The sequence below is a fragment of the Podarcis melisellensis genome (assembly GCF_964234715.1).
Source record: "Podarcis melisellensis genome assembly, chromosome: 1".
NCBI classification, from domain to species: Eukaryota; Metazoa; Chordata; class Lepidosauria; order Squamata; family Lacertidae; genus Podarcis; species Podarcis melisellensis.
The window spans coordinates 102,631,909-102,647,384 of record NC_138528.1 but is presented as its reverse complement, the minus strand read 5'-3'; the positions used below and the strand labels follow the sequence as shown (position 1 = coordinate 102,647,384).

The 15,476-nt window shown below is 42.9% G+C and overlaps 1 protein-coding gene across 6 annotated transcripts in view; it reads right to left on the bottom strand.

The window, feature by feature from the left end:
- The window catches only part of FMNL2 (formin like 2), a 184,508-nt gene that overhangs the window by 77,029 nt on the left and 92,003 nt on the right, over positions 1–15,476 (bottom strand). For all 6 annotated transcript variants that reach the window (XM_081928732.1, XM_081928736.1, XM_081928735.1 and 3 more), the window contains exon 2: positions 5,843–5,926. In XM_081928732.1, coding sequence (XP_081784858.1) covers positions 5,843–5,926 — 84 coding nt within the window. The remainder of the gene's footprint in view (positions 1–5,842; positions 5,927–15,476) is intronic.

Genomic DNA, 15,476 nt, shown 5'->3' with positions numbered 1-15,476 from the left:
ACATACAATATAATTGGAGGGGCATCAATACAGATTCAAAGAAGAACAGCCTTCACATCAGACTTAAAAAAACCAAACAACTATATAAAGGCAGAGTAAAACTATATACCAAAGACAAAACTAAGCACTGCACAGAAAAATTAATAAAGAACATTAAAAATTTGGAATCACGGTCTCCAGGAACACTTGTGTCATTTATTGGACAAGGACTTGGACTACGTAGACCAGATTCAAAGTCTACTTGAGTGTCCCTACATCCAGTCCAAAATTTTGGTCACACCAGCTCTCTCCTATGAATCCTGTAGCTTTCCTTCCTTTGGTAGGCTCCAAAACTTGCATTTCAAAACACTCTTACTCTGAATATACCTGAGAATTTCAACCACTCTGGTGCAATGGGCAGAGGACTGGTGATCGAATGGAAAGCCATATTTGAACGGAAGCCCCCTATTTGAATTCCTGCTCAAAGAGCTCACTGGACAAAAACTTACTCAAGTCTTCATCCAACAGGGCTAAGGACTTTTTAAAAAATAAGCATTCCCTCCCCCCACATCTCCCTTTTGAAACTGCATTGCCCCCAACCACCCATCAGGGGGCATAAAAGAACTTTGTAAAGGTTCCAAACACCTAATCTCCTCCCCACAAACCTTAATAACCAACAGATTGTACTAGTCAAGCACAAGGGATGCAATGATCACATTTCTCCTGAACCAATGAAAGAAAACTCTCCTACATCACTTGCCCTAGTCATCGAGGTCCTACTTGAAGATGGCAAATGAATTTGCAGTCAAGAACAGGAAAAAGCAACCTTTATTTCTTTTCGTATTGCTCTTTCCCATTGACCTACCTAGTGCATGTGTTGCCTTGAAACATAATCTGATTCCCCCACCTTCCAAATTCCTACCATTCCAAACTGCAGAAATAGCTTTCTCGAGCAATTCTCCCCATTCTAAAAAAATGCCTCCACCCTAGTCTATCAACTGAAGTCGCAATAAGGAGCCTTCCTCTTTCTCCTCCTATCCAGGTTTCATGGGGAAAGCATTTGTGAAGTATGCAGATGCTTGCTTTGATCTTAATTTGTTTACTTATTTAGCTGAACAGACAGGGGTGGGGGCAACATTTTAACATGTAATCCCAGAACTATCCAAAATCTCAGATGCTTGGAGAACTATAAAAGTTGGGGTAATTTTTATTTGCCTTTGGGATGATGAGATTTTTGAAACGAGCCCTCTTTCCCCACCCCAAGTTAAAGGGAGAATTCTCATGGATGATTTTTAAAAATAAATAAACAAAAGCATAAGGAGAAGTCTGCTGAACCGGGCCAAAGGTCCACTTAGTCCAGCATCCTGTTCTCACAGTCACAAAGCAGATGTCTTCCCTTATTCACCATTTTTCTTAACAAAACTAAATAATATTTTGCTATGTGAGAAAATGAAAGCAGGTCGGTCTCTCTCTCTCTCTCTCTCTCTCTCTCTCTCTCTCTCTCTCTCTCCCTTACAGATGCACGCACACACAAACACACACAAACCCCTGCTTCAAATGTCCAAAATCTCTCATAGGGTTCTCAGCTTCTTAGGCTAGTGATTCAAATACATAAGGCAGCTCACAAAGGAAATGTGCCCCTTCCTTTCCTGGGCAGGGGCCTAGCAACAATCAAATACTTATCAGAGGAATAAACCGTCTGTTACCGCCAAATAGGATCTTGTCAGTATTATGGTCTCTTCTGTTTGACATGCCGAATCTGCTTTAACCACGTGCTGTAATTGCATGGTTAGAGATATAAATATTGCATGCACCATATGCTTCATCCGAATCTCTTTATGAAATGTCTGCCTCGTGGCTGCTCTAATTTACACCCACTGGCAATGACCCTCGAGGAGTCAGTAGGTCAGCCGCAGATGGGGCTGCTGCAACACAGAAGCTCTTGATGTTTACAGTCGTGGTAGAGGTGGAAAGGAATGGCAAAGGGGATGCATAGGAGGAATCATCATAACTGTTCTGGAACTCTCCCCCTTTCATTGGAACAGGGAGATGAGAGCAAGTGCCATTTGACAGCAGGGCTTTGATGAACCAAGGTGCTTCAGACAACGAAATGACAATGTTCAAGAGTATCTCTCAGATTTTCCCACCCCTTTCCTCTGATTGAAATTCTCACCTGCCTTCCTGAACCCTGCTATCAATGTATCTCCAGACTCCAAGACTACTGATCTCTATCTAAAATGGCAGGGCTGTGTGCTGCAAATGAGCACAATTGACTCTGAGGTGTGAATGACAGTGCCTGGGCCCCAACCATATAGCCATTGCATTCTTCCTGAATCCTGCTGGCTGACAGTGTATACAACCGAGGACAAAGCTCACAATTCATAGAGGCTTTTCGCTCTTAACTGTGCACGCTGTAAGCAAACAGCCCCGAGGAAATGAGTTACTTACAGCAGATTAAGCAATTTGCCACAGTGTCTCAGTAAATTGCAATTGTAAGCTGTACAATGCTTTTAAATGTTCTGCGTGGAATATCCAACCAACACAAACTGTTAGTCCTGTAGCTCCAAGACAAAATGACAACTGCACTGGGGGATATACAAGGCATATTCCATGGAGTTGCTTTTGGTTTAATTTATTAATTTGAGGTGACTCTATGAAACTATGGGCAGACCCACTGGCTGAGCTTCAGAAGTGCTTAAGTGCAAACAAATTTGCTGAGTCTAGTCCTCTGTTTGCAGGTCTTCTGTTTAACAGAGCCTTTCCAAGATTGCCAAATACACCTTTATTGTAAAATATTCCCCCCCCCTTTTTTTTAGTAACTGCTTCAGATTCAAAAAACCCTAATGCTTCCCCATTGTTGTTTAGTCGTGTCCGACTCTTCGTGACCCCATGGACCAGAGCACGCCAGGCACTCCTGTCTTCCACTGCCTCCTGCAGCTTGGTCAAACTCATGTTCGTAGCTTCAAGAACACTGTCCAACCATCTCGTTCTCTGTCGCCCCCTTCTCCTTGTGCCCTCCATCTTTCCCAACATCAGGGTCTTTTCCAGGGACTCTTCTCTTCTCATGAGGTGGCCAAAGTATTGGAGCTTCAGCTTCAGGATCTGTCCTTCCAGTGAACACTCAGGGCTAATTGTCTTCAGAATGGATAGGTTTGATCTTCTTGCAGTCCATGGGACTCTCAAGAGTCTCCTCCAGTGCCAGAATTCAAAAGCATCCATTCTTCGGCGATCAGCCTTTATGGTCCAGCTCTCACTTCCATACATCACTACTGGGAAAACCATAGCTATGCGGACCTTTGTCGGCAAGGTGCTGTCTCTGCTTTTTAAGATGCTGTCTAGGTTTGTCATTGCTTTTCTCCCAAGAAGCAGGTGTCTTTTAATTCCGTGACTGCTGTCACCATCTGCAGTGATCATGGATTTCAAGAAAGTAAAATCTCTCACTGCCTCCCTTCTATTTGCCAGGAGGTGATGGGACCAGTGGCCATGATCTTAGTTTTTTTGATGCTGAGCTTCAGACCATATTTTGTGCTCTCCTCTTTCACCCTCATTAAAAGGTTCTTTAATTCCTCCTCACTTTCTGCCATCAAGGTTGTGTCATCTGCATATCTGAGGTTGTTGATATTTCTTCCGGCAATCTTAATTCCAGCTAGGGATTCATCCAGCCCAGCCTTTCACATGATGAACTCTGCATATAAGTTAAATAAGCAGGGAGCCAACATACAGCCTTGTCGTACTCCTTTCCCAACTGTGAACCAATCAGTTGTTCCATATCCAGTTCTAACTGTAGCTTCTTGTCCTACATAGAGATTTCTCAGGAGACAGATGAGGTGATCAGGCACTCCCGTTACTTCAAGAACTTGCCATAGTTTGCTGTGGTCGACATAGTTAATGAAGCAGAAGAAGATGTTTTTCTGGAACTCTCTAGCTTTCTCCATAATCCAGCGCATGTTTGCAATTTGGTCTCTGGTTCCTCTACCCCTTCGAAATCCAGCTTGGGCATTAATAAATGATGCTGTATTTCTATTTGGCCCGCTGCAGATATAATAATTGTGCAGTGGCAGGAAACTGTGCATCCCCAAAGATCGTGGTTTCATTCTCAGAATGGTTGGCAGCAATTCCATCATTTTCAGAAAAGACTAAAAGGTACTAAAGAAGAGGGGAGGCAAATGTTTCACTTCTCTACATCCTGCAGAAGTTGGCCCAAGTTAAGCAATCCAAACAGTATGACACAGGGCCAAGCTTTTCCCCTTTCCTTAACAATGGTGGTGGCCTAGTCTCTGGAAATGAAATGGGGACAACAGACTGCTGATCCCTCAGTTTCTCTTTGTGAGGAGACCAACTGTGATAGTCATGCTGCGTCATGAACTGGCAGGATGACAGAGAGGAGGAAGTGGATCCTGGTGAGGGGTGTAGCCAGGACTGGGACACACCAAAGCAAGCAGGGAATGGGGAAGGAAGTACTCACAGGGTGACAGAGCATGGCGAGGAGATGGGTTCAGTGCTCAGGAACCAAAACAGCAAGACCCATCACCAGAGCCGGAGGAGCCTCAAGCTCCATGAACACAGTGGGCTCTGAAGCATAGGGAAGATCTAGGAAGCTGAGGCAGGCAAAGGCCCAGAGCCCAGCTGCCTAGTTGGTCAGGTAGGGCTCGCTAGCCCTGGGAGTATGTGTGTGATTTCTCAGCTGGAGTGAGCCTGGAACAGGCGAGGGTCACCTGCCTCATCAAGCCCAGATGCCACAATCAGCAGGCAAAGTACAAAAGGGAAGCAGAGCTGAGGTGCTGCGTCTGCTCAACTTGCCACATTGGTTGGACCATGGCTTGGATGTTCCAGGGAACTCTGGGAGACTATTCTTTTGTGGGACTGACCTTCAGGTGCCCTGACCCCTGGATCAGCTACAGAGGTGGGAATTTGGCCTGAGTGGACTTTCGACTTGTTGGCCTGCACACCAACATCCTGCTGTGGGAGTATTCACTCCAGCAGGACTTGCCTCCAGGTAACCCGTGGTTCGGCTCAGGACGCTGCAACCTGGAATTGTGTCTACCAAGAAATAGACAAAACCTATCTTGTTTCTACTCAGGTCAAGCAAACCATTTAATCTATTGCATTTTACGCCAAAGCTTAGAAAGCTACACTGTCCATATCCTGTATCATATCAATCAACAATAAGAAAAGTGTTGCAAAGGGGAAATAAAGCACATATGCTCTAAAATACAGATAGGGAGGATCCTTTCAATGAGGGTTTCCAACTGGCCTGCCCTATAGTCTGAGCTAATGCAGTTCACATGGGTTTAGAGCCCAAAGATTTGCATCTTTCCCCTTGGCTTCTTCACAGTCATGGCACTTTTATTACTCCTGGCCATCACTGGCAAATCACACATCCCGGGTGCTCAAAAAGAGGTGTTTGGATTGAGGTGCAAAAAAGTGGGGAAATATTGAATATTGAACACAGCAGCAGGTGCACACAACTGGATCATCAGAGACTAGAAGCCACATACACAGGCTTTTCTCACAGCTACCATACACTCAAGAGGTTGCATGAATCAATCCTATGTTAGAAGTCTTCTGCCAGCAGAAACAACCCATTCCATTTCTGTTCTCAGCTACCCCAACATTTTAAGAGACTTAATGAGAGCATTGGTCTTGTTTGCATGGAGAAAAGTACCAGGTTCAATCCTTGACACTTTAAAAGAACTGCTCTAGATCTGGAGAGCTGCTGCCAGTCAGAATGGCAGATACCAGACCAGATGAATGAAGAGTATGGTCCTGTATAAGGCAGCTTCCTAGGCATCTACTACTATCATGGCATAGGGACAGCGTTTGTAAGACCAGCCTTAAGGAACCTATTGGTTGTCACACTTACCTGATCACAGATCAGCTCCCACTTCTTCTCGTTGTCGTACTGTCGAAGTAGCCTTGCTTTGTCAGGAGGCAAATTCATTGCATTCTGCGGAGAAAGAGAAAGCAAACATGGGTGACCACAGCAGGCTTAAGGTTTGAGAGGTCTGATGTGAACAGACCATAACAATGTGGTTGCAATTAACGTTTAATTGTTTTCCTTTGAATTCTCGGTTAACAGAGTTAATCCACAGCATTCCACAAAAAAGGATGTTGAAACAAGAATTGCCAGGGAAGAGAAGTTGAAGCAAACAAGGCACTTTTTCCCTCCCCAAGGGGAATCAATCCAGACTTGGTCAAGATTCAGAGGTTTCTCACGTGAACCAGAACTCGATAGAAGAGACGCCGGTGATTCATGGCAGTTGTCTCCCCCTCCTCTGCCACATGTGCACACATTAATTGCTGCAGCACTTGCACAACTGTATGGCCCCAGCAGCATAAATAAAGGAGTGTGCAAGGTAGAATGCTATATTCAATGCACATTAAGGCAGTGCAGTTACTTATTTATACTACTTCTTATTATTTATGTTTATATTGTCACTAACACACTAGGTACGTAACTTCCAGAAGAGCAGCCGTGTTAACCTGTTGCAGACAACTGTTTCTGCGTGCGTGCACGCGCACACACACACTGATCCCTCTCTATCCTCCATCCAGACCACCGAGAAGCATTAGCAAAGTTCTAAGACACATTCCGGCCAATCACAAACACCCTGAGGTGCGAAGTAGAATGGGGAGGGTGTGGCCTGGAAAAAGTTCAAGGGTCAGAAAGATACACCTTGAGGGCAGCATTTGGCCTGCAGGCCTGAAGTCCCCCACCCTTGATTTAAAGGATACCAAAATAAAACAAAACATTTCACAATGAACAGACAGGATCCTTTGCAGGACTTAACTGAGTGGAAATTACAACCCCCCCCCCCGGCAGACCTCCAGCTGCATGGCAGGCAGATATAAAATAAACCGAATTGAGCTTTTATTGCAATCAAGCAGTATTTAAATGTTTTGAAATATATACATACATAACAAACATTCCCTGCATCGATTTTGGGTAGGATGGGCTTTATTTATCAGGGGTCAGCAAACATTTTCAGCAGGGGGCCGGTCCACTGTCCCTCAGACCTTGTGGGGGGGCCAGACTATTTGGGGGGGTGAACAAATTCCTATGCCCCACAAATAACCCAGAGATGCATTTTAAATAAAAGCACACATTCTACTCATGTAAAAACACGCTGATTCCTGGACCGGATTGCGGGCCAGATTTAGAAGGCGATTGGGCCGGATATGGCTTAGGTTGCCTACCCATGCCTTAGGTTGCCTACCCATGATTTAACTATACTCGTAGAATCATATCATAGGATCAAAGAATTGTAGAGTTGGAAGGGACTGTCAGGGTCAACCACCTGCAGGAAACTTTCCCAACTTGGGGCTCAAACCCACAACCCTGAGATTAAGAGTCTCGTGCTCTACCAACTGATCTATCCCCATTGTACTATACCTTTCAGATGTAACCTGCTCTAGGGCCTTCCAGTGAAGGAAGGGTAACTCAGCATCAACATCATACGAGCAAAAGCTTCAAGTGTTGAATTTCTGCCTGCGGTATAGCTGTTAAGAGACACAGCAGCCCTACCAGAAAAAGCGGCATTCCTGGTACTATCAGCCAACAGCCTCCATAATATAGTTTAAAAATATTTGTTGCAAGCAGAGCATTCATTGCAAAGTCCTGAGATGTAAGTGTAGGTAAGAATCATAATCCGTACAGAGTGAGCTTTCCTCCTCTCTTACCTAAAGGCATAAATGAAGGCCTACAGTTTAAAACCTCTCTTTTAAAAATAAACCTTGAAATGTCATTAAAATGCTAATGAAGTGCTATTCTGTTGTAACAGCAGGGCAACATTCTGATTTTTAAAATGTCACTGCATGCAAACTGAAGGAGATAATTTACATACTTGGGCTCTAATCTGTGCCCATAGTGATATGGCCCTTCTCATATAAAGGTAACACAATGAATTGGAAATGATGGCTGACAACCAGCACTAACAAAATATTTGAATAGATTGGGGGGGGGGGGAGTTTGTCAAAACAGGGGGAAATGGTGCTTGGCTACAGTCAATGCCTTCAGGGCAGCCTCACATCTTAAGATTTCAAAAGGTAGGATCTCTCTGCTGCCACTACCAAGTACCTAACAGAGCACAAGAAAATCAGTGATGTTGAACTCAATATGCGTACACTGCTATGCCCCTATTTACTGTAATAAAATTAGCATGAAGCTTGTTTACATTGCAACTACTACATCAAGCAGATGCTAACTCCCAAATTGTTCCAGGCACCTAGTAAAATACAAATGGGTAAACGAAATGCTACACAGAGTTTTGTCTATTCATAGCAATACAATTTAGTTACACGCATTGAAAGCAAATAAACAAATCATGGGCGTATCTCATTTTGGAGTTGAAAATGGGAATGAACTGGAGAGAAAGTTATCAAAAGTTGTGAATGTAGAACTGCAGTCATTTCACAATAGATCCCAGGTTCCGACCTACTATTCTTTTCCACCATGTTTTGCAAGCTTCTGCGTTGGTGCTCTTGAGGAAAAGTCCCTTTCATTCAACGTTACACCTACCAGGATATCACCTTAGTAGTAGTAGTAGTAGTAGTAGTAGTATGCAATTTCTAGGATGCTAAGTGGCAAAAGGAGTAGGGTGGGGTGGGGGAAAGAACCCAAAACGTTTAATCCCATTTGTAATGGCTCACTGTGACTTTCAGTGTCATGTGTTTATATAGCCAGGAGTGCAATGAGTGGCATTCCTGGAATTGCCAGAATGTTGAAATTCCAAAGCAGAAGAATTCATGTGACTCAACAATAACTGTAAACAATTAGCTCCCTAATACCTGTATGGTGTCTAAGTCAACTTAGACTATGGCTACGCTTGATGTAGAGAAGCTTTGCACAACACCCTTTACAAAACTTGCCTATTGCCTCTCCCAAGATCAAAAGGAAAAGGAGACATGGCAGCCACTATAGTGCCATAAAGGACTCTTTCGAGCCTGGAGGGAGCACTTGTCTACATGCCTGGGGCAGTTGATATTTCTTCAGAGTGAAGTGGGGCACCAAGTACTTGCAGCCCTGCTTTAGATGCTCAGCTAATAAGAAAAATTCTACCAACTGCTTCAAAAATGCGGGTTCTTTTATTACCTCTGCTTTTGAGAGCAGATCCAGGCTTGCTCTTTCTGCCTAAATCACCATTTTATTAGCATCACAATTGCAACTTTCTTCTCCCTTCTGTGGAAGGCTAATTCCTTGCAATCCTACCAAGAAATCCTCACCTCTCCTTTTGCATTGTCATAAATGATTCATAGTCTACCCTGGAGATGTCTATGGTGTGACTTGTCCTCTTTCCTGTAATTACACCACATGCTTGAGTGTGCTGGGATTGTGTAACATTTGCTAGTCATGCTGTACTGTGTTGTAATCACCTCCTCCAACTGAAAGATAACCTGGCTGCAGTTCACAGAGCCCTGCTTCACTCAACACAACCCGCAGCAAAGTGAATGGATGAGGCAACAGTCTCCTTTTGACTCTACCTTCTCAGGCTCAAAAAAAAAATAGTTCAATCTTGGGCTTGGCGGTCTCTGGTCCTGAGGCTCAAAGACATGGCCACTCTGGGTTGCAGGATCACCACATGCATTAATTTTGTTTTGATGTGTTTACACCTGCACATGTACAACATAGACAGGGTCTATGTGTGCTGCAAACCAGGTATACCTGCAGCTACCTGGTGATTGTACTTGGTGACAAACCCTGGTTTGCACCTCTATAGACAGAGTCTACAGAATAAGTGAAACACATCTGAAGCTGCAGTTCTAAGCACATATTCTTAGGGATTTACTTCCAATTATTGCTTGGAATCACCCTGTAAGTTTCACTGTCCTGTTTTGCAAGCTTCTGAGCCAGGGATGGAATGTTGTTGGAACCACAACTCCCATCATCCCTGACTGTTGGCCATGCTGGCTGGGGCTGATGGAAGTTGGGAGTCCAGAAACCTCTGGAGGACCATCTCTGTTCACAAGAAAATGTCTCCTCCACTCAACATTACAATTGCAGAATATCACTTCAGAGACTGACCTCATTGTAGGGTCCGCCTATCAGCCAGGTTTTCCCGCAAGCAGAGAAAACCCAACACGGTTGGTTTCCCCTTCCAATTCTCCTATGTTCAAAATGGAACTAGCAGGTTAGCACTGCATCAGAAATCCAGCCTATATGTCACAACTTCCAGGACCTTCCCTGTCCTATGATCTAGTTACATTCTAGGCAGGAAACATTAGCATTCCTAACTCTCACCTGCCTTTTTGCAGAATTGCTCATTCTATCACCCCAGCAAGTGACTCATTTCTTCTCTCTGGTGCTTTCCACTTTCCTGTGCAAGGATATTCCTTGGCGTTTTTTCCTCTCTTGCAAATGTTTTCCCTTCAGGCCACTGTTCTTGTTCTACCTTGTTTTGAAATCACAAATATGCCTTTTTTCTCCATTCCAACTGCTAACCTACACGATAGATGCAAGACTGGAACAATAGCAATGCAATGCCTCCTTTACATATCTCTTCCCACCCACTTCTTTTCCATCACTTGCTTTTGCTCTTGGTGTATTTTTTAAAAACAAAAAACCTGGAGTTCTTTATATGTATGTTTTTGCTGAGAGGCCTTCTTTTAATCCTTCCTAGTGGAGGAGAATCTAAATTGCATTCCAAGACTATACAAAGATCCAGGGTTATGTAAAACATTGCTATTGGCAACCGACCCGCTAAATCACCTTGAACTGTGATCTTAGGAGTGGTACAAGGCTAGGAAGAGAGTTTCGTCTCATAACTCAGTCAAATCTGAAGCTTAGAAATGCTATGAAGTTCAAGACGATTCAGAATCACTGACATATACTTTTCATGTCACTTTCTGTTGACACCAAAACAAAATTATGTTGGGGTTCAGACCATGTAAGAATTATCTCCTCCTCCTATGACTCTAGTAAATTCATATTTCAGAAACAACAACACACACACAGTGAAGTTGACATTTATACGAAAAGTATGCCATATGCATAATATAGCCATATTCTATTTTTCACAATTTGACTTGAAATGAGGAGCTTTACAACTGCTTCCAGATTCTTTCTGGGTAATGGCTATTTTTAAACATCCATACATTATCATTAGCTCCCCAGATTAATTTGTGACAATTCCATTTGCATGCATCCAAAAATAACACGAGCTTCCCCAAGAAATATGTTAGCTTCTGTTCTGGTGAATCATTGCTGTCACATGCCTGGTCATCTTAATGGGGATAGCAGCTTAATTCCTACATAGTAGTACCTTGCATGAAGGAATTTTGTAATGAGTGAAACAGCTCTTCATATTTTATAGTTCCAGCGCGACACGGTTCCCCCTCCCTCACCTCATACCCCTACCAAATTGCCAGAGGGCAGGAGAATTCCCAGAACAGCACACAGGGGAAGAATGTTCCATCAGGCAAAAAAAAAATTACGACAAAGTTTCCTTACAAGCAGTTAATAAGTACTTTTCCCTGATGTAATTTGCATGTATATATTTCATGTCTTATCATCCCAACTTTTCTGTCATGCTAACTGAGTAGCTCAGCATACACACACACACACACACACACACACACTATAATATAATTTATTTTTTGCCTCTGATAGTTCCCCTTTTTTTACTTCTGACATAATCCAAGAGTTGTGTGTGATCGCGATAGCAATGGTAGATTTAATAGCCTTTTGGCTGTACCTAAAGGGAGCAATATTCCATAAGAGATTGGATTTTCTTGCTGTTAAAAAACAACTCCAATGAAGACAGATGTTCAACAGGTGCTGCATCTCCCAACTCTATAGGAAAATCATCCTTTAAACATTGTCCTGTTTGAGGTAACTTAAAATGACAGGTTTACCATATCCTTTATGGAATTGTGGACACCCAGTTGCAGTCACTTTTAAACAGAAAAAGTGCAATATTAAAAAAGCTATCTGAGGAACTTTTTACTCCTAATCTAAGCAGCTATGCACAGAGCATAGAATTAGGAGTGCCAAACCTTGCTAAGGGAGGTAGAATTTGGAGTCCGGACAGCTGCTTTTCGTGTTCTCACCTCTTCATCACCCGTGATGACATGTTGCATTTACACACTGATAGAGAACAATAAAAAGCTTACCGGATGCTTAGTTGTGCAGGATGTGGCCAGGATTAAAGAAGGAATGTTTGGTCTGACTTTGGAATGTAGCCATCATATAATAATAGGTTACTAGATTGTGTCTGTTCATTCTCACTTCACTGCACCTGATTTTACCATACAGAAATAAGGAGTCCAGAGGCTACATAGAGGGGAATTGAGTAGACCTGATCAGATTTCTGGGAGGCTACTCACACCCTTTCTTATAAACACCTAAAGGTCACTTTAACAATAGGGAACACATTCTCACCTCTAGAAAGACAACCAAATACCACTTATAACATTACTACTGAGAGCATTTGTTAAGCTGAACACCACAGGAGCATTATTTAATGTGGGTTCAGTCCTCAGGATTCACACACAACAGGAACAGAAGACAATGAAATTGTGGTTAAGACTGATTTCAGGAAGAAAAGTTCTCTTGAGCCATTCCTCCCATGGGATGAAGGTGAACGTTCTTTTCTCTTATAAAACATTCATTTCCATTTATTTTCAGGATTACTTCAAGCTATTGCTGCTAAATGTGGTTCTACAATCACAAGGTGTACTTAGTTTTTCGCACGTGGTTTCTTCCATTTTGGCTTTATTTCTGTTAAACAAATCATGACACAGTGTAGTACGTCATGTGCTGTTGTTCATTTGAGGTTGCATTTACCTGATTTTAAGACCTGATAAGGAACAGATGATTGTTATTATGTCCTCATACGTAAAACCACAAAATTCAAAGAGGGTGTACTTTCTTTTCCCCATGACTGTACCTTTTGAAAGGGCACTAAATAAAACTGGGATCACATTAATTCTTTTCTACAACTACTGTTACTTCTATTTTCTCCGGTATCCTGTGTCTGCAGACCAAAGAAAAGTTGGGGACTGCAGAAGAAGTAGTTATCTAGGATAGCACAGAAAATGTTTTTATATGTCAGCAGTATTATAACTCCTCTGTTTGTTAGCATGAGGCCTTGTAAACAGCTGCCAATGGGTCTCATAGCACATACCATTGGTCTGTATCTTCCTAATTAAATTCTAGTTAAATGAACACACTACTTCTTTCCACTCCCCCTGTTTGTGGTCTTATACTAATTGCCAAACAGTGCCTTTCATTTGATTTATTCGCATCTCATATTTACAAAGCTTAGGTAAATTATGATTACAGATTGGAAACTAGAAAGGAAACGTTAGAAAAGTGATTGAAATGTAATCACCCAAAGGCTTCAAATTTATTACAACACTGATCCGAAGACTCTTATTATTATTTTTAGACCACCACACTGATATATATCCCAAATGACACCACATGATTGAAGACTATACATTACAGACTATACAACTACACATTTTCATGATTTCCACTTCAATCTGTTCATAAAAGGTTTCGTATGTCACAACAGAGCTATTACTATGGAACTGTAACGTATCAAACACTGCATGAAAGGAGTCACATCCATGCAATGGTTTTTCCCCTTCCCCTCCTACTCCCAGGAAAGCATCTTCCAGAGGTTGAGGTGACCTACCGAACATAATGAACTGTGTTATATGGGGCTCCAGTACCAGGGAAGAATTGTACAAAACTGGCTAGAAACATCTTATACCAGCAGAGAAAACAGCAAAGGTGAAAGGCTGCCTTAATCCAAATGACCATGGCAAGCATCATATCTGCACTTTAATAGAGGAAACTTTAAGAGGCACTCTACCCCAGCAGCAATGTACAGAAGCATTCTGCCTGAACCACCCAAAGGAACCAATGGAGCAAACATAGAAACAAGTTTTGACGTGAAGCCACACATACATTTACTTTCCTGCATTGGATTGGATGCAATCTATGGATTGCACCGATTCACCCCTTCTGGAGTGCTAGACTGCTGTGTCTGATGCTACTAAATAGTGCTAGACAGTTTTGGTCTGCAAACCCAAGAGTGAGCTCACTCTGTTGGATATTATAGTAATGAGTTCATTTTGCTTGCAAGAGAGGAAACCTATATGTGTCTGCTTCTCAGGAGACTAGTATATTTCAGGCAGAACTATGTCCCCTTGTGAGCTGTAGAGAATGGGTACCATGGGGGAGGAGAATGGTCTTTTGAACACCTCACGCCCACATCCACAAAAGCAAAACAGTCACGTTAACTATTGACACCGCACTGACCACTCAGCAGCCATATTCTAGGGACACTATGCCCCTAAACTATCCACACAGATAGTGGGGTGGGAAAGTATCCTCTCCTACATGCAGTACAATCAGCTTGCCTCCCTCTACTTTCCATGCAACTCTTGGTATCCAGAGAGTAAAAGTCTAAGCCAGGGGAGCGCGACCCATGTTGGCTGAACTCATACATCCCACTCAGTATTGTGCGGATACAAACACTTTCTGTTTCCTACAAAGCAGTGTTATGTCATCTCAGGAGTTGGGGAAGGCTACATCCATCTGGACGAAGGCCAAAGCATCATTGTATCCATGCCACATTTTAAAGTCCACCCCCTCAATCAGTCAAAAGCTCACCAAAAGCAGAGCTTTGCTGCTCAATGCCATGTTGAACTCCATTTTAACAGGAGGTGAGACAATGAATATTCAGTTAGCTCTGCCACTGTTTTCCTTCACTCTCTAGTGAGTGCTTGCCAACTGTGATTCAGCTACTTAATTTTTTAAGCATTTTGCAGGTTATACGGTTCAAGCTGCACTAGGGATGCTGCACATTCATTCACTCCAAATGGCTCTCCTGGTAAGTGATCCACAACCCAGCCATCCAAACATAAAGGAAATACTTATCACATTGAGATCCACCATCATGCTGAGAGCCTCAAAATCCCCTCCAGCTGTTGCCAGGAATGTAGGTGAGAAGCATGGATTTCCCTCTCCACATACTTTCATTATTATTTATCTACATGTTCTGGGTCCAAAGGTGGCCATCTTTAGCAGTGGCCAGCTGGAAGATCTCATCATAGCTAGCAAGTCTGTCTATTTCAAGGGTGTCTAACCTGTGAACCCTCCAAATGTTACTGAACCAACCAGCATGGACAATGGTCAGGGATGGTAGCAGTTGTAATTCAGCAATACCCAGAGGACTAAAGGTTAGCCACCCCTGGTCTATGGAAAATGGAATAGGAGAGAGCTCTTGACAGGCAAAAGGTTGTGGGTGGAAGAATGTGAGTCCAATTAAAATGTAGCACTATAAGCCCTTTTCAGACCTTCTCTTTGTGTTTATACAGAATGTATGAAGAAGAGTGATGGTGTGTTTGGTCCCATCTGCTTATCTCTACTTATCCAGAACAAGATCTGGAAAGCCCCGCTACACAGAAAGCTGAATGAACATAAAAGCCTCTTTTTAATCTTTAGCCACCCAGCCTCAGAAGCCAGAGGCAGTGCTGGACCCCACCAC